This window comes from Sminthopsis crassicaudata, chromosome 6 (genome assembly GCF_048593235.1).
Source record: "Sminthopsis crassicaudata isolate SCR6 chromosome 6, ASM4859323v1, whole genome shotgun sequence".
Classification (NCBI taxonomy): domain Eukaryota; kingdom Metazoa; phylum Chordata; class Mammalia; order Dasyuromorphia; family Dasyuridae; genus Sminthopsis; species Sminthopsis crassicaudata.
The window spans coordinates 187,988,746-188,013,306 of NC_133622.1; the positions used below are offsets into that span (position 1 = coordinate 187,988,746).

The following is a 24,561-nucleotide window of genomic DNA, read 5'->3' on the forward strand; positions in this document are numbered from 1 at the left end:
GAATGAAAAGAACCAGAAGAGTGCAGTATTTCTAAAATCTACAAAGAAGGGAATAGATCAAGGAGAAAAGGGCAATTAATGGTATCAATAGCTGCAGAGAGGCAAAAAAGGATCAGGATTAACAAAAAACTACTAGGTTTCACAATGAGGAGATCACTAATAACTTTGGGGAGAGTTCTTTCAGTTGGAAGTCAGAATGCAGTGTTAAAAGAGTGGGAGGAAAAAGTGAAGGAAAGGATAAATTACAGATGGTATTGCTCAAGGAATTTAGCCATGAAAAGGGAGAGAGAGATAGCTAACAGGGATGGGCAAATCAAATGAGTTTTTCATGCCTGGATGAAACATTCCCAGAGAATAATTATAGTTCAATCTTAACACAACTTATATCCATTTAGATATTTGTGTATACCATGCTTGATGCTATAGGAAAGACAAGTAAAGTAAGATGTAATTTTGACATTCAAGATACATATCATCCTAGCAGGATGAGGCTAAGATATATGGACATGAAATAGTTAATAGTGTAGAAAGAATTTTGAATTTTGAGTGAACTGGACTTGGATTCAAAACAATGGCCTGCCATTAACTAATGGCACACATCAAGATTTAATGAATCCTTTCCTACTGTTCCTGTGTGGATCCTGAAGGATATATTTTCTTCTAGTGTCCTTGGCAAAAGGATACCATGATCTGAGAGTCTCATCACAAGTGGCTTAATCTTTAAGACAAAAACCTTTTTGTGTGCTAAAAATGAATATGCAATCTATCATACATGAAAAAGTCTATGAATGCCTATATGCACAATTCTGAAAACACACATCTGGAAACAAGTTTCTAAAAGGTGCTTAGTTAAATATCTTCAAATCTTATTAAATATATAATCCAATTAATTATTATGGTATGTAGTACATCTTATTTAATTTGTAACAAATACAAATATTTTCAAAAGTGGAATCTATTCTGAGTACAATCTAAAATTATGTTTAGGGCTAATTAACAGAGATAAGATGTGAACACATTTTTCTCCCCCAGTAAGTTGTATCTTTCTTAAGAAGCTATGTTATATATATATATATAGATGTTATAGATATAGCTATAACAGTATCCACAGTTTTGAACACAGTAGGGAAAATTTGATATATGTCTGCTGAATGGGACAAAATGTCTAAATCCCATTTCACATTATAATTTGAGTTGGAAAGGACCTTAGAGATCCCCTAATATATCATACCTATAATAACTTTTCATTACCTATAGAATATAGTACAACTTCCTGATTCCAGCACTCAAGATTCTCCATACCCTCTCCTTCCAACCTTATCTCATACTACTTCCTCTAATTCACTCACATAGCCGCAAACAGAACTCTCTCTCTAGCAATATTAGACTGCTGAATTACTCATTGCCTTTAGGGCAAAGCTAAGGTCTCTTCTATCTACTATCCACACCCAGAAGATGATCTCTTACTTTATAAGCTGTCATAGGACTTTGTCTTCAAGAATCTCACTCTACCTTGCATTTGTGTATACTAGGATCAAAGATTCAGGGTTACAAGGGGCCTTCAGGATTCAACAAATCCAATTTCTTTATTTTGTAATCAAAAATTGGAGAGAAATCAAGAGAAATTGTGTATGTGTGTGAAAGAGAATATATGCCAAAAGCTAGTTAACTAGGAAGAGATGAAATTTGAACATGTCTTTCTCTTTTGTATATTCTGTAATATTAAGAAGCAGGTATATGTCTCTACACTGCTTTGAACATAATAGACACGATCAATGTCTGCTAACTCAACCAGTCTAATCCCACATTTAAAGACTTATGTTTTTATATAAGCCTTTCCAAATCAATCTCTTCCTCTACCCCACAAGCCATCTCTTTTAACAAATTAAGGGGGGAAAAAACTTTAAGCAAAAATCAATTAATATAATTAACTAATCTATGTGTATCATATTCTACACTCCACCCTTCCTCTGTCAAGATTGAACAGAAATTTAGTTCTTTCTTAACTCTCCTACAGAGTCAAACTACTATTATATTTACAAAATGTCATCCCTTTGTTGTTCTTTCAATCATTTTACAGATGTGGTGCTTCTCTTAGAATTCTTCATCATATATTGCACAATATTTTATTACATTCATATATCACAAAGGATTTAACGCTTTCTCAAATGATAGTGATTTACTTTGTCTTGAGTTCTTTAATGTTATGAAAAATACAAGAAAATATTTTGATGTCTATGACCTAGCAGTTGGCATCCCAGTTAAAATGTGTGGATGTTTTAAGCATTAAAACAAAAACAAAAATCTTTATTCTAAACTAATTTCCAGAACAGAAACTCCACTTTTGTAAGAATCAGTCAAGACTCAAGGTCAGAGAGGTCAAGTCTCTGAGATATTTAATAAGATCAGTGCGTTAGAGGCAGAACTAGAAAAAATTCAGTATTCAGTATTCAGTTCAATATACTACTAAGTAGTTATGAGACAGAGGAGCTTAAACATTGAACTAGTTTAGAGGTCAATATTCTACTTCTGGTTCTGGTTCTATGATCTCAGGCAAATAATTTCTTTTCTCTGGGCTTGAGTTTCCTAAATGAAAGAGTTGGAATGGATGAATTTTTAAAGTTTTAAGATCATATAGCCTTTTTCTTGAAAAATAACAACAATGAGATGATTTTTATGGACTTAATTAAAACAAAACAAAAACAAAAACAAAACAAAACAAAACAAAACAAAACAAAAACAAAGCAACTTACTGTGCTCATGATGTTTCTCAGCTCCAGAGAAAAATGATATATATATATATATGTATATGATATATGGCAACAATTAAAATCTTCAAATTCTTACATATGCTTGTAGACCATTTCTTTAGCTTTCATAATAGCTCAAAGTACAGATTTCCAGTAGTAGTTTTAAAACCTGTTTAAAAAAAAAAAGATCATATGTAGATAACTGTTACCTATATCAGCAGTAAGATTCAGCTGAAGACCGGAAAGCTTCTTGGAGAAGCATTTATACTGAAACTTGTAAAGTGCTTTGATCTGAATATAGGATTAAAGATTGGCCTGAGAGATCTAATAGTCTTACTTGGCTGTGCAATATTAGATTCAATTGATCAAAAAACAAAACACAAACCACTCCCTGCCCCTACCTAATCCAAAACATTAAGTCTGTTACACATACTATGGACTACACTAGGTCCAAAGGAATGAGTCAAAAATTACATAGCGCAGGAATTCTTGCCTTAGGGAATCAGCTTCCTCCTAGACCCTTCTCCCCCCCCCCAAAAAAAAACATCCAATATAAGGATAAACAGTTGCTTCTTATATGTGATATTCAACTGGATGGGGACTGGGGAGGAGGAGGAGGAGGCAGATATATTAACACGGTGGGAGAGGGAAAGAATAGCTCAGAGAATCTGAGAAAAACAAGTAGGTTTCAAGGAAAATTCCCAAATAAATGCAAAGTGATAGTAATTTGGTTATATAAATAAGATTCAGTAAACCATAGTGTTGTCATAAAGTCAAAAAGCATTTACTAAGTGCCCACCATATATTAAGTTCTATGCTAAGTGATGGGAATGAGAAAGCCTAAACTAAAACCAAATCCAACAACAACAGTCTTTATTTTCAAGGAATCACAATCTAATGAGGGAGACAATAATGGAAATAAAATACATACAGAATAAATTAGGTAAGGAATCAACATTAAGGAGGATCAGGAAAGTAGTAGTTGAAATTTTAGTTAGGACTTGAAGGAAACCAGCAGCTGGAGACGAGGAGGGAGAAAATTCCAGGCAAGGGGGAATAGTTGGTGACAACAATCAGGAGTAATTTGTGCAAGGAATAGCAAGGAAACCAATGTCACTAGTTTGAAGGGGTTGGAAGGAGTAATGTTGGAAAGATAAGAAGGGGACAGCGGCCAGTTATGAAAGACTTTAAAGACCAAACAGGATTTTACATTTAATCCTGAAAGGGATAAGGGGTGAGTGTGTGTGTGTGTGTGTGTGTGTGTGTGTGTGTGTGTGTGTGTGTGTGAGAGAGAGAGAGAGAGAGAGAGAGAGAGAGAGAGAGAGAGAGAGAGAGAGAGAGAGAGAGAGAGAGAGAGAGAGAGAGAGAGAGAGAGAATTAGATTTGCATTTTAGGAATATAGATAGATAGGAGTATAGAATATACCTTAATGTAAGAAGTATCATACATAGGAGGGAGAAACTTGAGGCAGGGAGATCAACCAGAAGACTAATGTAATAGTCCAGATGGCAGGTGATGAGAACTTGTGAGAGTCAACAAAATCAGAGGAAGGGACATATATGAAAGATGTTAACAAGTTAGAATCAAAATGACTTAGCTATAAATGAAATGAGAAGAGGAGTCAAAGATGATCTTCTTTATGAGTGAAGGTGCCAATGATGACTGTGGTACCTGCTATCAATAGGGAAATTAGGAAGAAGGAAAGTTTTAGGGGAAAAGATCACAAGTTCAGTTTTGGACATATTGAATCTGGGTATGACTGAAAGTCAGCAAAGAAGGTCAGGATGGATAGGAGAATCTGAGAATCATTAGCATAAAGATGACTGAATACAAGGAAACTAATGAATCCAAATCAAATAAATGGGATGAAAAAGAGAAGCAGAAACAAGAATGTTATCAGGTGAGAAGTGGATTAAGATCCAGCAAAGGAGTGGGGATGGAGGGGGCGGAGCTAAAATAGCTGAGAATAAACACATCTCCAATCCAAGCTCCTCCAAGCTTCCCTCAGATCAATACCAAGCCTCTGAATTGGTTTTGGAGTCAGAGAATCCGCAAACATTTGGAGTGTAAGAAATTTCCAGCAGAAGATATTTAGGAAGAACTTCAGAAAAGGTCTGTTTCTATTCGGTGGGAGAGGAAGGGAAATGGGGGAGAGAGTGGGAAGGCTTAGGAGCACAGACCCAGTGCAGACAGCCAGGGATAGGGAGCTGGGGGGTGTGGAGCGAGGGCATTATGGCCACCGTCTGGCAGAGGTCTGTCCTGGCACCAGGGAATCTGCTGCGAGGTTCTTAGGCTACTCTGTCCTGGTTACAAGCCAATGGGTTCAACAGATTAGCTGTGAAAAACTCAAAAACAAGTACAAAAAGCAAATTGTAAGCTTCAGAACCCCAGAAAAAATAAGGAACCTGGCCACACCTACGCACTTCCAGAACTCAGTCAGAAGCATTGGCCCCAGGGCAAGCTAAAGCACTGTTGCTGTTTGCCTTAAGAGCAAACCTCAAAATTAAAAAAAAAAAAAAAAAAAAAAAAAGCAAAAAGAACTCTGATTATAGACAGCTTTTATAGAGAAAAAGAACAGACCCCAAACCTTGAGCATCCTAACGCCAATCATCTCCAGATGAAGCCCAAGAGAGTGAAATGAGTTGGTCCCTATCTCACAAAGCTCTCTTGGAAGAATTCAAAAAGGATCTTAAAAGAGAGAAGAAAAATGAGGAAAGGAAATGAGAAGTTTGCAAGAAAGTTTGGAAAAGGAAAATCAGAAATTATCTAAAGAAAACTTCTTGAAAAATAGACTTGATGAAATGGAAAAAGCATATAACTCCTTACAAAATAGATACAAAAAGAAACCAATTCATTGAAAAACATAATCTGTGAAATAGAAAAAAAAAAATGCAATGAACAAAACAACTTATTTAAAAGTTCAATTGGCCAAATGCAAAATAAGATAAAAAAAAAGCTAACTGAAGAAAATAATTCACTAAAAATTAGAATTCAGCAAGTAGAAGTGAATGACTCACTGAGACTTCAAGAATTAAACAAAATTTTTAAAAATGAAAAAAAAATGTAAAATACCTCATTGAAAACAACAACTGACATGGAAAATAAATGTAGGTGAGAAGATATAAGAATTATTGGATTTTCTGAAAATCATGATGATAAAAAGAACCTAGACATCATCATCTTTCTGGAAATCAAGGAAAACTGCCTAATGTCCTAGAACTGGACAGTAAATTAGCCATTGAAAGAATTCACCATTCACCTCCTGAAAGAGACCCCCAAATGAAAATTCCAAGAAATATTGTAGCTAAATTTCAGAATTATCAGATGAAGGAAAAAATATTGCAAGCAGCCAGAAGGAAACAATTCAAATATGGAGGAGCCACAATCAGGATTACCCAGGACCTAGCAGCTTCCTCTTTAAAGAATCAAATAGCCTAGAATCTGATATTTTGAAAGATAAAGGAACTTGAATTAAAGCCAAGAATCAATTATCCAGCAAAACTAAGCATCTTTCAAGGGGAAAAAATGGACATTTCATTTATTTCTAATGAAAAAACCAGAACCAAACAGAAAAATTGGTCTTCAAATACAGAATTCAAGAAAAACGTAAAAACAAATAAATAAATAAATAAATAACACCTTTCTTTTAAAAGTTAAAAAGGGTATATATATATCCCCCTATGTGGGAAAATGATATGTTTAACTTGACTTCTTTATCTCTGTTATGGGTATACTTAGAGGGTGCAAGTATAATCTGATTTTATTGTGATGTTAAAAAGGAACCAGAGAAAGAAAAGTGTTTCTACTGTAAGAGGAAGAAGATAGACTTAAAATGGGGTAAATTACATCTTCCGAAGAAGCAAAAAAGATCTATCACAATTGAGGGAAAGAAGGGAAAAGGGTGAGCATTGTATAAATCTTACTCTTATCAGATTTGGCTCAAAGAGAGAATAAGGGAAATGAAAGGGGGAGGCTAATAGAAGAGAAAACAGAAGTAGATGGGGAAAGGGATTAGAAGAGGGGAGGGGCTGACCCTTGAGGGAGATAGTAGTCAGAAGCAAAAAACTCAGGAGGAGGGAAAGGGAGAAAGGCAAGAGAAAAGTATAACTGGAGAGAAACAAGATGGCAGAAAATATAGAGTTAGTAGATACATTTAGAGTAAATGTAAAAGGCTGGAGCAGAATCTATTATGTTTCAGGTGAAGTAAAAAAAAAAAAAAAAAAAAAGCAAGAGTAGCAATGCTGATCTCAGATCAAACAAAAGCAAAAACAGATTTAATTAAAAGAGATAAGGAAGTAAACTGCATTCTACTAAAAGGTACCATAGATAATGAAGTAATATCAAAACTAAACATATATGCACAAAGTGGTAAATCACCCAAATTTCTAGAGAAGTTAAAAGACCTGCAAGAAAAATTAGATAGCAAAACTATACTAGTGGGGGATATCTCAATCTTGCTCTCTCAGAACTAGATCAATCAAACCATAAAATAAATAAGAAGTTAAAGAGGTAAATAGAATTCTAGAAACATTAGGTATGACAGACCTAACTAACACTGTATACCAAGATAACATTGAAATGGGTCCATGATTTAGACATAGTCATATTATAAGCACATTAGAAGAACATAGGATAGTTTATCTCTCAGCTCAGTAGAGAAGGAAGGAATTTGTGACCAAAGAAGAACTGAAGTTCATTAATGAACACAAAATAGAGAATTTTGATTATATTAAGTTAAAAAGTTTTTGTACAAACAAAAGCAATGCAGACAAAATTAGAAGGGAAGCAATCAACTGTGAATAATTTTTACATTCAAAATTTCTGATAAAAAGCCTCACTTCTAAAATATATAGAGAACTGACTCAAATTTATAAGAATTCAAGCCATTCCCCAATTGATAAGTGGTCAAAGGATAGTCAAAAGATCAGATGAAGAAATTAAAACTATTTCTAATCATATAAAAAGGTGCTCTAAATCACTACTGATCAAAGAAATGCAAATTAAGACAACTCTGAGATACCACTACACATCTCTCAGATTGGCTAAGATGACAGGAAAAGATAATGAGGAATGTTGGAGGGGATGTGAGAAAACTGGGACACTGATACATTGTTAGTGCAACTGTGTCTAGAGAGCAATTTGGAACTATGCTCAAAAAATTACCAAACTCTGCATACCCTTCGACCCAGCAGTGTTTCTACTAGGCTTATATCCTAAAGAAAAGAAAGTGACCCACATGTGCAAAAATGTTTGTGGCAGCCCTTTTTATAGTATCAAGAAACTGGAAAATGAATGGATGTCCATCAATTGGAGAATTGCTGAATAAGTTATGGTATATGAATGTTATGGAATACTATTCTATTAAAAAATGATTGGCAGGCCTGCCTGGAGAGACTTACATGAACTGATACTAAGTGAAATGAGCAGAACAACGAGATCAAAGTATATGGCAACATCAATATTATACTATGATCAATTCTGATGGATGTGGCTCTTTCCAACAATGAGATGATTGAGGCCAGTTTCAATAATCTTGTGATGAAAAGATTCATCTGCACCCTGATAGAAGATTGTGGGAACTGAGTGTGTATCACAACATAGCATTTTCAGTCTTTTTGTCATTGCTTGCATTTTTTTTCTCAGTTTTTCCCTTTTTGATCAGATTTTTCTTGTGCAGCAAGATAATTGTATAAATATGTATACATGCGTTGGATTTAACATATTTTAGCATATTTAACATATATTGAACTACTTTTGCCATCAAGAGGAGGGCGGAAAGGGGGATGGAAGTTTCGAACACAAGGTTTTACAACTATCAATGTTGAAAAATTATCCATGCATATGTTTTGAAAATAAAAAGCTTTTATTAAAAAAAAAATGATCCAGCAAAGCAACCCAAGGAGTAGTAGTCAAACAGGTAGGAGACTAATAGACAGTTTCCATAGCTGCAAAGAGATCAAAAAGTTTTACATTTGAGAAAGATAATTAAAATTAAGTTTGGCAGCATCAATTGAATGATGAGGGTGGAAGGTCAGACTATCAGAGAAATATGTGCAAGAACAGAAGAATCAGGGGAGGGTGAGATGTGAGTCTATTTGCAGGCAGCAGGGAAGTGACTGTAGCAGAGGAAGATTCCAGATTATGAGCATGAAAGGAGAAAGGGGGAAATGAGCTTTAGATGAGATAGAATGACATTACTTGTGTTGGGGGAGGAGGAAGGAGGGTGTTGCCTCAGCAAAGCAGCACATAACAAGAGGTTGAAGAGCTAGGCAAGAAAGATGTATGAGAGATAGGAAATAAGGAGGACATTACACAAGAGCTCTCAGCAATAACCCTCAACTTTTTCCTGAGAAATATAATGAAGGGTTCTCAGGTATGAGGATAAAATGAAGGAGAGAAAAAGGTTCAAGGAGGAATCCAAAGGTCTAGAAAAACCATTTTGGTGAGTGGGGTAGTAAAAGAATTTATTCAGTCAGTTGTGTCCAATTCTTCATACTATCCATGGAGTTTTCTTGACCAAGATACTAGAGTAGACTGCCATCTCCTTCTCTAGTAGATTAAAGCAAATAGATTAAGTGACTTGCCCAGGAGTTACACAGCTAATAAGTGTCTGAGGAGTAAAAAGATTAGGGAAGTAAAGGCCCAACTGAGATTATGTAAGAAATTCATAGTGCTTTCAGCCAGGGGTGTCCTAATTTTGCGAACTTGCTTCAGCAGTATGTGAATAAAAGCCATTTCATTTCACTGAAGGCAGTGGCTTGTGAGAGTAATCCAAGACAGGCTTGGTGGCAGCAAACCTTTCACTAGGTTTGCTGCCACCAAGCCTAAAGGGAGCATGGGACTTAAAAGAAGGGGCCAGTAAGGGCTGGTCTGGTTCACCAAGGGATCAAGATGGGGAAAGGAGGAGAGTATGGGCTGGTGGGGAAGGGGATGGAACGGAGTAATAGTTTAAGGAATTATGATCAGAGGTAATGAGAGAATAGAGCTGTGAGGCAGAGGAAAAGGTAGACATCTGATAAGGGAATTTCAAAATTCATAAAGGTGGAAATAGAATATCATTATGACAGTAAAATTAAGACTATGATCTATACGTAGGTTAATTGGGATGAAAAAGTTATGGAAAATAAATAATCTTACGAAGTGGTGTGTGATTAGTATGTCTGATGGAATATCAATATATATGCTAAAGTTCTCTAATTAGAAGGAGGGAATTGGGGAAGACAGAAAGATTATGAACTATGTAATAAACACAATGAGGAAAGAAGATTATGTGCTAAATGTGGATTGAGTGAATCTCAAGAGACTGAGGGATTGAGGAAATAGGTGGTCAGAAGGAGGAGGAGAGAGAGGGAGACAGAATCTGAAAGTGGTAATGGGAAGCAAGGAATATTCTAATATTCTAACTCCCCCACCTTAACAATAAGTCAAAGGAATGAGTTAAAGTGCAATCAGTTCTAGAAAAGACAAGAGGGAAACTGTGTCATGAGGTTTCAATGAGAAACATTGGAAGGAATAGTAAAGATAAAAAAGCTTGTTGCTTCTAGAACAGAGATTCCAGAAAGTACAGTGAAAGGAGTGGGTAGTTTTAGATAGGGTTATTAGAGAAGTTAGGTTGACTGGTATAAGAAAAAGGATAGTAGGCATTAAGGGATGGAAAAAGGGATTTGAATACTAAGGGAGAAAAGAGTTCAGAATCACTGAAATGGGGGGGGGGAGCAAAAAGTTTCTTAATCAAAGGGGAATGAATCAGATAGGAATAGGTTTGAGGATGCAGTTCTTCTTAGAGAATTTAGGCAAGGTGTAACTGGAGGTGACCAATGGAGGGAACACCATAGAATGTGTTTCCTTCTTTGCCCAAAAGGCAAGATCAATAGAGTACAATAGAATGACGTTTCCCTCCTTCCCTGGAAGACTTGGACCAGGCAAAGGATAGAGTGCAAAATTATATGAAATTTTAAAACTTGCAGTTTAGCACAGTATATACGTACTAAACACAGTTCATATAATCATGAAACAATACTGTAAACTTCGTAAATTATGATAATAATTTAAATAATAAATAAAATGAAAGTGATATTTAAATTTCTATTCTATTTCTATAATTCATTAAAATTCTGCTAGGCTGCTACTATTGTTATTTAAGTTGAAGTCACAATTCAATAATCCTTAATTTAGGTTTTACAAAACACTTTTCTCACAAGCTGACACATACATCATTAATCCCAATTTTCAGAATGAAGCTCACTGAATTTTCAGTAACTTGCCAGAATGTTATACAATTTAAGACACAAAATTTTTAAGTGATCTTTCCACTATATCATGCTCCCTACACCTACACACACACACACACACACACACACACACACACACACACACACACACACACACTTTGTCCGTTATAAACTATGAACATTTCTTTATCTGCCAGAGAAAAAGAATTGCATATTGTGTGGTACAGAAATGGTGAGGGGTCACCATTTAATAAAAAAGCTGGAGAGATCTCTAGAACAAGGCAAAGTTTATTGTACATTCTCGAAAGAAGGGCATCCCACCCCTCCAGCAGACAATAGAAGGGAAGAAGCACCTCCTGTGGGCAGGCTTAGCACCTTTAATCCCTAACCCAAACACTTCCTACCTCCTCCCACCACTGACCCTCATCCTCCTTGGCTGAGAGTCTTACCTACCCAAGAAATTCAACTTGACCAATAAGTACATAGTTGTCTATATTTGACTGAAATAGGGAGGAAATGTCATGGGAACATAGCAGGAAGGGGACTCAAGTATGTCTTTAACTCAATCCTCAAAGTCTTTCAGGCCTACTCAGACTCTGAAGTAGATGAAGCTTTACTAAATTTTCACAATTGTTTTAAAAGATCTCACCTCATCTCATTCAATATGAAACTAGCCTATAAATGTGCAGCCATACAAAACATATTTCTAGATTAGTCACTTTGCTTAAAAAACAAACAAAAAAAGAGCATGTATGCTTCAATCAGCATATAGTCCTTCAGAATTATCTTAGACCATTGTATTACTGGGAATAGCTAAATTATTTACAGGTGATTATCCTATAACATTGCTGTTACTGTGCTTTCCAAATTCTCCTCATTTCACTTTTCATCAGTTCATATAAGACTTCCCAGGTTTTTATAACGGCATCTTGCTCATTTTTTATAGCACAGGAGTGAGTATTCCATCACAAGCAGCTCAATGGAGAGAAGGCTAACTGAGCTTGGTATGAGGGCTCCGGACAAGTCACATGAACATATTTGCCTCTGTAAGGGTTTTTTAAAAAGCCTCTAGAAGCAAGGAATGCAGCTCTAGGCATGTGGGAGGACGTGAGGGATGAAAGGTTCTGAGGAGCAGGCGAGTCCTACGTGGAGGTGGGGCACAGCCCCAGGAGGCGGTGTCTGATTCCAGGTACCACACCTCCCTCCTTAGTGCTCTTGTCAAAGCCTAGCACGCCTCCCTCCTTCTTCTCGGGCCAATCCCATTATGCCAGGTTCCTAGAGGACTTCCCCCTTCCCCCATATCATCAGTGGGGTATAAATATGTGCTATCTCAGAATAAGTTCTCTTTTGCTTCACCCCTACCTAATGGTGGTCTGTCTCTATGGGATCCGGGTTGGTGCCCAAAGATGGGTAAGTGTGGCCTAGCCGTGCCGTCGACGGACGGGTATTAAGAGTAGTTCTAGGGGGAGCTACCAGGTTAGAGTAGTCCATAGGAGTGTAACATGCCTCAGTTCCTCATCTATATAATAAATTTTAATAGAAAATGGCAAATCCCTCCAATATAACTGTCAAGAAAACCTAAAAGGAGGTCCCAAAGTTAGACAACTGAAAAATGACTCAATAACAAAATCGCATCACAATCATATACTACAAATTGTTCAGCCATTCTCCAATTGATAGGCAATCCCTTTATGTCCAAGTCTTTGCCACCACAATAAGTCCTTTTCCTTTTCCTTTTTTTTTTTTTTAATCTATTTGAGACACAGACTAGTAGTGGTATGACTGGATCAAAGGGTATGCAAAGTTTTAAAGCCTATGACAATAGCTGGAAATTGCTCTCCCCAGTGATTATATCAGTTCACAACTCCATCAATAATGCATTAGTGTCTCAATTTTCCCACATCTCTTTCAACATTTGTCATTTTCCTTTTTCATCACATTAGCCAATCTGATAGGTGTGGGGTATACCATAACATTCAGAGAAAACAGTTATTTTTATTATTATAAGCCTGAGTATGAGAATTCTCTTAGCAATTATCACCTGAGTTTTGACTAATTTGATTCAGTTAAATGATAAGTTTTTATTTCATGAAGCTTTTACTTTTACTATTTGAATGTTCATAGGATCTAATAGTTGTAACCAATGGGTATCTATGAATCATCTTTTTTTTTTTTTTTTAAGCACATTGTTTATAAAATAGGCACTCTCATTTATGTTACCCAGAAACTTGAGTTGTCTTATTTGCACCGTGAGTCATGCTAACCTTAGCACAGAGCATGTGGCAGGGCCATCTCCATAGTTACTGGTGGTTCTTCAGGGCTCAAAGGAGGAAGTGCAAAGGAAAGAGATGAAAGGGAAGCACTGCTAGTGGGGTAGAGATCCTTTCAGAATCTCGCTCTCCCTACCCTCCCCCATCCTATTTTCCCGTTTATCCTCCCCTCCCTCTTCTGTCACCTAGTCTCTCCTCAAATGTCTTGTTTCTGAATACTATCTCCCCAATCTCTTCTCCCTTTTATCATTCCCCACCCTAGACTTTGCTTAGATTTCTATACTCCACTGTGTTACTTCCTCTTTGAGACAATTCCAAAGAGAAGAGTGTTCTAGAACTCTAGCCCCCACTTCTTCACCTTCCCCTCCACAGTAAAAACCCTTCCATGTTTATCTCTCCATTCCACCTTCTCCCAGTGCAGTACTCTTTCTCATTCCTTAATTTTATTATTTTTCCATCCCATCATATTTCAACTCCCATATGTGCCCTATCTATGTAGATTCCTTCCAACAGCCCTAATAATGAGGAAAGTTCTTATAAGTATCTTCCCAAGTTGAAATGTAAACAGCTTAGCTTTACTTAATCCCTTATGATTTCAACTTCCTATTTACCTTTTTATCCTTTCTCTTGAAGCCTATGTCTGAAATTTTATTTCCATTTAGCTCTAGTATTTTCACCAGGAATATTTAAAAATTCTTTCTTTTGCTAAATATCCATTCACCCTCCCCTCCTTCCAACGGAAGGATTATAGCAGTATTGATTGGTAAGTGATCTTGGCTGTAACCCTAGCTCCTTTGTCCTCTGTATTATCAAATTTCAACCACTCTGATCTCTAATTGTTAAAACTACTAAATTTTATCTTGACTGTGGCATCAAGAGGCTGGATTAGTTTTTCTGGCTAACTGCAATAGTTTCTCCTTGATCTGGAAGGAATGGAATTTGTTTATAATATTCCTAAGGAATGTTCATTTAGGGATCTCTTCCAGGTGGTGATAGATGGCTTCTTTCATTTCCTTTTTACCCATTGGTTTTAGAATACCAGGGGCAGATTTCCTTGATTCTTGCAAAATACATCGATGTCTAGGGGGCAGCTAGATGGTACAGTGGACAGAGCAAATATAGGCCCTGGAGTCAGGAGAACCTCAATTCAAATTTCAATACTTCCTAACTACATTACCCTGGGCAAGCCACATAACCCCAACTGTCTCACAAAAAATTATGTCTAGGCTCTTTATTTGATCATGACATTTGGATAATCCCAATAATCCATTATCTCTTCTTAATCTACTTTCCAGATTAGCTGTGTTTTTTTCCATGACATATTTCACATTTTCTTCTACTTTTATATTCTTTTTTGTTTTACTGTTTCTTGATGTCTTAAGAAGTCATTAATTTCCACTTACCCAATTTTAGTGAGCTTTTGCACCTCCTTTTCCATTTGTCCAATTCTACTTTTTAAGTTCTTTTCTTCAATGAATTTTTATTCATCTTTTCCCCAAGTAGCCAATTCTGTGTTTTTAAGGCATTCTTATCTTTATTGGATTTTTATGCCTCTTTTACCATTTGGCCTATTTTTCTTTTTAAGATGTCATTTTTTTTTTTTTTAGTACTTTTTTGTCTCCTTAACTAAGTCTCCTTGACTTCTTTAGAATAATTTTCTTGTATTGCTCCCATTTTTCTTCCCAATTTTTCCTCTATCATTTTACTTGGGGGGAGGCAATTGGATAATCCCCTAGTTAGTAGAAAGGTTAAGTGTCTGAGGCCAGATTTGAATTCAGATCCTCCTGTTTGGGACAAAAAGACCTACCCACATTGATTACTCAGAGATCACTCATAGAAAGCAGCATGATTTATTAGAATCTTGAGAAGTGGACTCCATTCTGATCTGTGAGCCAAATTTACAGCAGGAGAGGACTTCTCTCTTGAAAATGTTCACAGCTTTTATACATTTCAGACAAAGAATCTCCAAAATCCCACCCTCTATATGTTGTGATTGGTCACATAAGCCTTTATTCCCCTATTTGGTCAGTGGAATGCAGTAGACAAGGTGATATATAGCTGATATATAGCTTCTGTCCGTAATCCCTGTATTGTTCTCTCCAGTTCCCTTCAGAATTTTTAAGATTCACAATACAGTGAATAACTAGATAATGCCATAAAGCATAACTTACAATGTTAACAAATTACCCAATATGTTTCAGAAGGTAACATACTGAATCAAACTAAATACAGCTGTTTTTAAAAGTTTTTTTTTTTTTCTTTTTCTTTCTTCTGCCAGATTTCTTCTCATAGCAATTAGCATCTCTCTTATCTGTCCAGGCAGCTTTTATGGCCCAGCTCAGGCTAAGTTTGAATTTTATTGCTCTTTCCCTTCCTCTCTAAAGCAGACTGCTTTTTTTCCCCTGCCATTACTAAAATAGACAATTTTTCCCCCTCTTTAGTAATAAAGGTATCAATATTCAAACAAATTCCAAAATCTTTTACTCAGAGTAAACAAATCTAGCATGCAAAGGCAAAATTATTACCCACAATTTCAGAATCTTAAAATTATCTTAAAAATCTGCCTGAGTTTTGTTTAGATAAGGTTTTTATTGCCCTTTACTCTAACAGGCTCTGAAAACTCTTCAGCCCAGTTTTTCCTTACTTACAAATTAGTATATCAGGTTAAAAAGTTTAAAATCACAAGCAAATTTTATATTAAGTAACATTAAAATAACCAATTCCCAATTATTGTTCTTAAAACTTAATAGAACTTTTAAATCAGCAAAACAGACTAGGAGATTTTCCCAGGACTCCCCCCGGATAAGTTTGTTTCATTCATTGTTTCATTTGAACATTCTTCCCTCCCAGAATCCAAACGGAGCTACTCTAAACTTCCAAGACCATTGAGTGCATTTCTCTGCCTTCATAGTGAATGCCTAGATATTCCATGATTTAAGACTAATACATTCTGAACCACCCTGAAAGAATTACTACTCTGAATGAATTCCAACTCCCAACAATTCAGCCTGATATTTTTCTAAGCCTGCAACACAGAGGCTGAATTCTTATCTCTTATGGGCTTGCTAACTTTTTAACAAAGAACACAAAACGCAAAGCAAACACACACACACACACACACACACACACACACACACACACACACACACACACACAGATGCAGAGCTCTATTTTTCTTGAATTCCCTAGCTAACATCCTGATATAAACTCTTGGACTGCTTCTATACCACCCTGGACCCAGTCTCCAGGTTTTCACGTGACTGGGGCCTATAGGACTGATCTACTTTAGCTAATAGTCTGATCAATATGGGTTTAATCTGTCAATTCTTCACCTTTCCCCACACTCCTAACTCCACTAATGCTGATCTACTGCACCATCTAGCTCCCCCTTTTTGAGGTCTTCCAGGAATTCTGTTTTTGAACATGAGGCAATTCTCATTTTAATTTGAGTCTTTGTATATAGCAGTTTCGACTTTGTTGTCTTCTTTAGAAGATCAAAACTCTAAAGTTTTGGTCTTTCCTGTCATCATAGTAACTTTCTATGGTCATTACATTTCTTTTTTGTGGGTAGTTGCTCATTTTTCCAGTCTATTACTTGAGTTTAACTTTATTTTAAAGTTGGGCTCTCCTACTAGGATGCAGGAGGCATTGTTAGAAGTTTCAGGTTTTTGGACAGCTATTTTAGAGCTAGTTATTGGAGGTCTATTAAATTTTTAGTTCTTCCAATGAGGTATGTTTACTATTCTCCTGGCCTGTGTTCTTGCTGGCACTTTTTTGCCCTTCAACTCTGACCAGTTCACAGTTCCATGACATCTGTAAGTTCTTTTATGCTTGTTTTTCCCCTCTCCCGGTGACTTTAACTCAAGACTCAGATCTGAGTGTGGGTACAACAAGAGTCCTTTACCCAGTATCAGAAAAAGGACCTCTGATTTCCTTCTGACCAGTTGTCCTATCATCTGAAGGCTGAGATCTGAAAGCCATTGCTGCTACTATTAGTAGTTCCAATTCAGTTGCCTTGGGCTAGAAAATTATTTCATACTATCCATTTGTGGGTTTTGCTGCTCCATGTTATTTAAAGTTGTTTGAAGAATAATTTGGGAGAGTTCAGAAAAGTCCCTGTTTTTATGCATCCTTCTTGAAGGCTCTTCCCTCTCTTTAAAAAAACAAAACAAACAAACAAAAAAAACCTTAGGAATACAAAACAATTACACTGTCCATGTTTAAAAAAAAAAAAAGTCATTCTAGTTAAGTGAAGGGAAACATGATTCATTAGCCTTTGGCCATAATTTTAACATGTATTGATCTTAATTTTTAATTTTCAAAAGCTGCTTTCTCCTTTTTAAGGGTGGTATTTGTAAAATTAGTTCCCCCAATCCTGTTCATTTTATTAACTATTCAGACAAGCCTTCCTTAAAGTTTTTTCTAAATCTTTGATGGTCTGATAGTCTAATAATATTCCATTACATTTATATATTTCAATCTGTTCAGCCATTCTACCAATACTTTTAAAAGTTGAAATTATGTTCACACTTTCACTGGAGTATTTTTATCTTCATAACTTAACTACCAAGAGCAAAAGTCTCACTGGCTATGCCAGTCTACATTATAAAACTACACAATTATATCCCACTACAAAAACAATCACTAACTGGTTATAGTGCTTTAAAGAGTGTAGTACTACTTATAATTTCCTTTATCAGAATAATGTAAATGATAATTTAAAAAGTATTGACATTGGGAAAAACAACCTGCTGAGCCACTTTCTAATGAAAGATTTTAATTTTTGATTTAGAATTGAACAGAATCTAAAGAAATCACATTCAACTTCATATTAACCTATGGAATTCAAACATAGATTCTAGTTCCAAATCCAATGTTCTTTTTACTGTTGACCCATCAGAATCTCAGCCTAATATCCTGTAATACAACTTATTTCAAAGTTTAACAAAATAATTATGTTAACTCATAAGATGACATCTGTTTGGGATCTTAAGGAACTGCATTTAGTCTAACCAACTAATTTTACTTCTAAATTAACAAAAATAATTATTTCCCTCCTACTTTGCCCTCCATTAAAGAGAGAGAGGGAAGGAAAAAAATACCCTTACAACAAATATGTATTAGCAAAATGAAATCCTGTATTGACCACATCCAAATATGTATGTGTCATTCGGAATTTTGAAGCCTTCATCTGTGTCAGGAAGATTTCATCATTATTCCTCTGGAATTGTGTTCGGTCATTACAGGGATCATAGTTCTTTAATCTTTCAGAGTTGTTTATCTTTATAATTACTCTCTACATTCTGCTCACCTCACTTTTATTTCATATAAATCATTTTTTAAAATCATCTCTTATTGCTTCTTAGAACATGATAGGAATCTATTACATTAATACACATTATTTCATTTTAGTCATGCCCCAATTGACTTCTCACTTCTAATTCTTTCCTACTATAAATAGAGCTGCTATATATATATTTTGCTATATATATCTTTTCCCTTTTCATATCTCTGGGGAGTAAGGTCTATCAGAAGTAGCACTTAATCAAAAAGCATACATCCAATTTAACATGGTTCCCAATTGATTTCTAAAATGGCTGAACCAATTCACAGTTCTCTCAACAATGAATGTTTGCCTCAAATCCATGAAATGGTTTTGATCTGTCAAAAGTTTTTCTTACATCTACTGATATAATTGTTTCTGTCGTTTTTGCTATTAATGTAATCTATTAGGTTTTATGCTTTTTATATCCTATGGACATTGAATTCCTATATTTCTGGAATAAATCCCTCCTAATCAGTATGTAATCCTTTTGATACAATGTTGCTCTTTAAGAAGCATATGCAAAGCTCTAAGACCAATACCATAAATTTTCAATGAAGCAATGATCAAAGGATGCAAAAGAATAGACATAAATTGTTTATTACCACTTTAAGATATTTCAGTCAAAATTTTTCCTGTGATAGAGATATGGTTGTGATACTTCAAAAAGTCAAAAAAAAAAAAAAAAAACCTCTAGACCAATAACCTTAACGAATATCAACAGAAAAATATTAATATGGAATTTAGTCTCTTCATTTTACTGACAAGGGTCAATTGCTGCCTATAGGATGGTATAAAGGAAGCTAAGTCAGAACTCTAAGGCCTATCTCTTTTATAAAATATGTACAGTACCTATACTACTGACTTCCCAAGATTGCAAAAAAAGTCCATTGTAAACTATAATAGGCAATAACCATATATAATACTGATGCAAAGCTATGAAAATAATGCATACTCCCTAATAATAAAGCAATGGCCAAAGGAAATAAAGCAACAATTTACAAAAGAAAACTTACAAACTGTTAATAACCACATTAATCAATGTTTACATTCTCAGAAAAGCAAAACAAGGAAACCTAAACATATAAAAGAGCAGTTTTTTTTTAAAAAAGGATAAAACCAAAGAGACCATAGATAAGATACTTTATTTTAGTTATTGGCAACGTAGAATGGAGCAAATAATATGATAACCCCCCCCCCCAAAACAATATGATTGATCAAAAGGTTTGTATCTTTGGACCCAGGAATTCCACTGCTAGATTAAAATTTTAAAAAATTATAATAAAAAGAAAATCTAATTGTAACAAAAATATTCATAGTTATGAGGGGAAAAAAAAAGCACACTAAAAATAACTTCATTCAATATTGAAGCATATCACGAACATGTGACCAAAATTTCTTAAAAATCTTCTTTTTTTGGAGCAGCTAGGTGGCAGAATGGAGTACCAGCCCTGAAGTCAGGAGGACCTGAGTTCAAATCTAGTCTCAGACATTTAACTCTTCCTGGCTTTGTGACCCTGGGCAAGTCACTAAGGCCTCCCCCCCCCCAAAAAAAAGAATCTTTTTTTTTTTTTTTTTAGTGATAATTCCATATACCAATATGTATCTCAACCAGTAGTCTTCAAAGAGTTGGTCAAATAAGGTAAGTAACTTGTTAATGGTAACAGCTAGCAAAAATTAAAGGCAAAATACGAACCCAAGTTATCCTTCTTCTACAATGAGTACTATCTATTTTGCTACAATGACTTAAAAACATGGAAAGACCTATAAAGATACACATTAAAAATTTGATACAAAATGAATTTGGCATAAATATAAGAATACATACAATGACAACAGATGATGATAGCTTAAAGGGATGGGGGAAAGAGCAGAGCCCTGGAAGCAGAATTTTGGACAGCCCTAGAAGATGACATAGAACAAAAATGTTTATATTTTATATTTATATTACTGCTGACTCTTTAGGCAAGTTAATTTGGCCAGCTATATATATGTAGATACAAATACATGAGATAATATATTTTTAATTCTTTGATTAAGATCAACATAAAATAGATTTGGAGTCAGAACATATAGCTTCACTACTAACTGGCATGTTAACTACCTAGAAATTTATGAGTAAATTGTGATGTTAATTGAATGTAGAACAGGGAAAGAGACTATGAACCATCCTTATCTCTAATTCACTAGATGGAAAGATGAGAACAGACCTGATAGCCAGATAGAAGCACAGTGGATAATTCACATTTATTTGGTTTTTTAAAAGGATAACTTTCCAAGTAATAGTCATGTAAGATAATTAGAACAAATAATATTTCCATTTTACAGTTGCGGAAATAAAGGCTCTAAGAGAATGTTTATTTCCAGGAACATTTCTCAGCATATAACAAATCACAAGAGCAATTTTCTTCCTCACTGCTAAACAAAAATGTTATTAAATTAATGCAAGACTTCTTACATGGTAAGTATTCAACACTGTTGGTTCTAATATGCTTTTAGCTTTAATGATTCCAAACAGAGTAAGTAAAACAGCCTGAATGAATGAATTTAGCATGGAATGAAATACAATGGAAGGCAGACTTTGTACTTAACATAGATTGTCTTCCCTGAAAAGGCATTTAGTGTTACCAGTTTCTTTGAACTTAAATGTCTTCATCTGCTAAAAAAAGCAAAGTACTAGATTAGATGACCTCAATCCTAAATTAAAATGCTTTAAATTTAATCTGATTTTCCCAGGGAAACATAAATGGTTACATTCTTTTTATCAAGGACCTATTGGCCAAAATTTTTAAAATTATACCTTATTTAATATTAATTTTCTAAAATTTGAGTTCCAAATTTCTCCTCTTTAAAACTTTCCTCAATAACATAATCATACTAATACTTCCATGTTAAGTCTTGTTACAAAAAAAAAAAAAAATTTAAGGCAAGAAAAACAAATTGAAAATATGCTTCAATCTGCATTCAAAGTTCATCAATTCTTTCTCTGGCAGTAAAGAGCATTTTTCAATGGGAGACTTTTGGAAATGTCTTAGACCATCGATTAATTTTTCATAGTTGATCACTGTTACAATATTACTGTGCACAGTATTCTGCTTCTGCTCACTTTATTTTGCATCAGTTCATATAAGTCTTCCAGGTTTTTTTGAACTATCCCCTTAAACTATTTCTTACACACAATAGTATTCCATAGGTAATTGGTGCCAGAGGTCAGAATAAGTCAATCAGTTTGGTGAAAAAGTTTTGTTTTGCATATGACAGTAGTACTAGGTAGTAGGTTAGAAGAGATAAGATGTAGGGAAGTAATTGAAAATTGGGTCTTTGTACAAATTTGTGAAATCATCTACACAGATGTTCTGCCTAAAGCCAAGATAATATGTGAACTTGTTAAGTAAGAAACTGCAGTAAGTTAAGAGCTGAGGACAAAACTGGAGGATGATACCTCTTAGTGGGCTGGAAAGAGAAAAGACCTGTTAAAAATATAGCATCCATCCATTCATTCCAAAAGCAATTATTAAATGCTTGCTACATGTCATAGAGTGCTCTGCTACATATCAGTCATAGAGCTGGATACTCAGGATACAAACAAAAAATAATCCTTGCCCTTGAGGAATAGTCAATAAACATCTATAAAGCAGGAACTATATACTTAATGGTGATACAAAATAAGACAGCCCTTTGTCTTTTCCTTCAAGGAGTTCACAATGTAATGGGAAAAAGGAAATCCATTAAAAGAAGTTGAAAAGGGGAAGAGGGAGCAATACATGATCCAGGACATAATGAAGACCAGTAATCATCTTAAAAATTATGAGATGACTGCTCTGGACCCTTTTCTTAAATGAAGGATCTTGGGAGGAGTTGATTTCTACACTTTCTCAGCTCCAATCATGGAGAAAGAAGGGCCCCAGAAGCAGAGGGTACTTAGGAGGTCTAAGTTGCAAAGTTGCAATATGATCTTGCAGGAATATATGAAATGGCCAAAACAACCCAGTGGGAAATAATGGTATCTTTATATTAACTGATACATAGCACAATAATATACAATCACTACAACAATGTTAATGTATTGTCATAAAACAAATGAAAACGAATGCTACAAAATAAGAAGCACCACCCCAGAACAAGATATGAAAAGATGCCTCCTTATAGAGATATGAGGTTCATGGGTATATAGAATAATGCATATAATTTAGATTTTTAAAAATATATTAATTAGTTTTTCTGATTATTTATTCCTCTTCCTCTTCTTTTTTTTTCTCAATTTCTTTGTTATTATATGGGATGTCTGAGAAGGATGGGAAGTATAGCATTGACAATGTACTTTTAAAAAGTTATATCCCCTAAATAACAAACACATTTTTCTTTTTTCTTCCATTCTTAAGTTTTGTTATCTTTAAGTCCATTTGCAATTCATTGATTGTATTTATATATGTATATATAGGAGATGACGACCAAAATCAATTTCCCATAAAATTATCAGTTTTCAGAAGTTTAAACACAATTAATTCTCTATTATCTATTTCTTTTAACTATGTTACAACTTTAATATCAGTAAGATTAAGAAGCTTTCCTTTGAAATTTGAATGAATGGAAGTCAAACCAAAGAGAAAATCGATAAGCCTCAACTGTCTATCCTAAAGCTATAAAATCAAGCCTTTCCTTCTTCTCAAGCCTTTCTAAATATATCTAAGAATGAATCATGCAACCTTTTCTCCTTTTATCCTGTTTTTTGAAAATCAACACTATTGGATTTCTATCTCAAAGAGATCATAAAAGAGAGAAAGGAACCCACGTATGCAAAAATATTTGTAGCAAAAATTTTTGTGGTGGCAAGGAAATGGAAATTGAGTGGATACCCATCAGTTGGGGAACGACTGACTAAGTTATGGCATATGAATGTAATGAAATATTATTATTCTGTAAGAAATGAGTAGGCTGATTTCAGAAAAGCCTGGAGAGACCTATATGGCTTACATGAACTGATTCTGAGTTAAGTAAACAAAGAATATTGCATACAGTAAAAATATTATATGATGTGTATACATATATTTTAACATATTTAACATGTATTGGTCAACCTGCCATATGGGAGAGGGGGTGAGGAGAAGGAGGGGAAAAGTTGGAACAAAAGGTTTTGCAATTGTCCATGCTAAAAAATTACCTATGCATATACCTTGTAAATAAAAAGCTATAATTTAAAAAAAAGATTATGTGATGATCAACTGTGATGGATTTGACTCTTTTCAGCAATACAAAGATCAAGATAATTCCAAAAGACTTGTGATGGAAAGTGACATCTGCATCCAGAGAGGAGCACTATGGAGACTGAATATGGATCAAAGCATAATATTTTCATTTTTTTTTCCCCTTCTTTCTTGTGTTTTTTTTTTTCCTTTTGGACTGAATTTTCTTGCACAAGACAAAGATGGTAACGTTTAAAAGAATTGCACATAAAAAAAAAAAAAAGCAACCAAATCTAAGTAAATTTTACTTATCAGATTCCCTAGTTGTACCATTTTAACAGTTAATAGTAATCACTGATCTGTATCCTACTTTTACATAGCCATTAAATATTTATGAAAACCAAAAAATAAAGTAAAATTTTCCTTCAGTATTTCATACTATTCCATCATATTTATTTACTACATATTTATATACTACAATTTGTTTGGTCATTTCCAATTATCCAAGAAGAAATCTAAAGTATCGCCTAAGATTCTGGGACTTTTCTATTTCTTTTCCCTCTTTAAATCTCTCCTTCAGGAATGGAAAATTTGTTTTGCTTGCAATTATTCTTCTTCTACCCTTCCTCTCCCTATCGTCAAGTTTTCCTGTTAAATTTAACAATTCTATGCTAGAAATATATTTAACCCTTATCTGTTTCAGATAAGAATGAAGTTTTTATCTGTTGCCCACTCTCAATTCTTCTTTCATGTTTCTATATTTTTTTCTCAACCCAAACATTAAAATGCTAGCAATGCATCATC

The 24,561-nt window shown here is 34.7% G+C and overlaps 1 protein-coding gene across 3 annotated transcripts in view; it reads right to left on the reverse strand.

Annotated features, from left to right (window-relative positions):
• RNF4 (ring finger protein 4) overlaps positions 1–24,561 on the reverse strand; it is a 201,447-nt gene that overhangs the window by 150,887 nt on the left and 25,999 nt on the right. For 2 of the 3 annotated variants that reach the window (XR_012483789.1, XM_074276860.1), the window contains exon 2: positions 2,754–2,919. The exons of the other annotated variant lie outside the window; for it this stretch is intronic. Coding sequence is in view for 1 of the 2 variants with exons in the window: in XM_074276860.1 (XP_074132961.1) it covers positions 2,754–2,762 (9 nt within the window). In the remaining variant the exon portion in view is untranslated. The remainder of the gene's footprint in view (positions 1–2,753; positions 2,920–24,561) is intronic. 3 annotated transcript variants of the gene reach the window in all.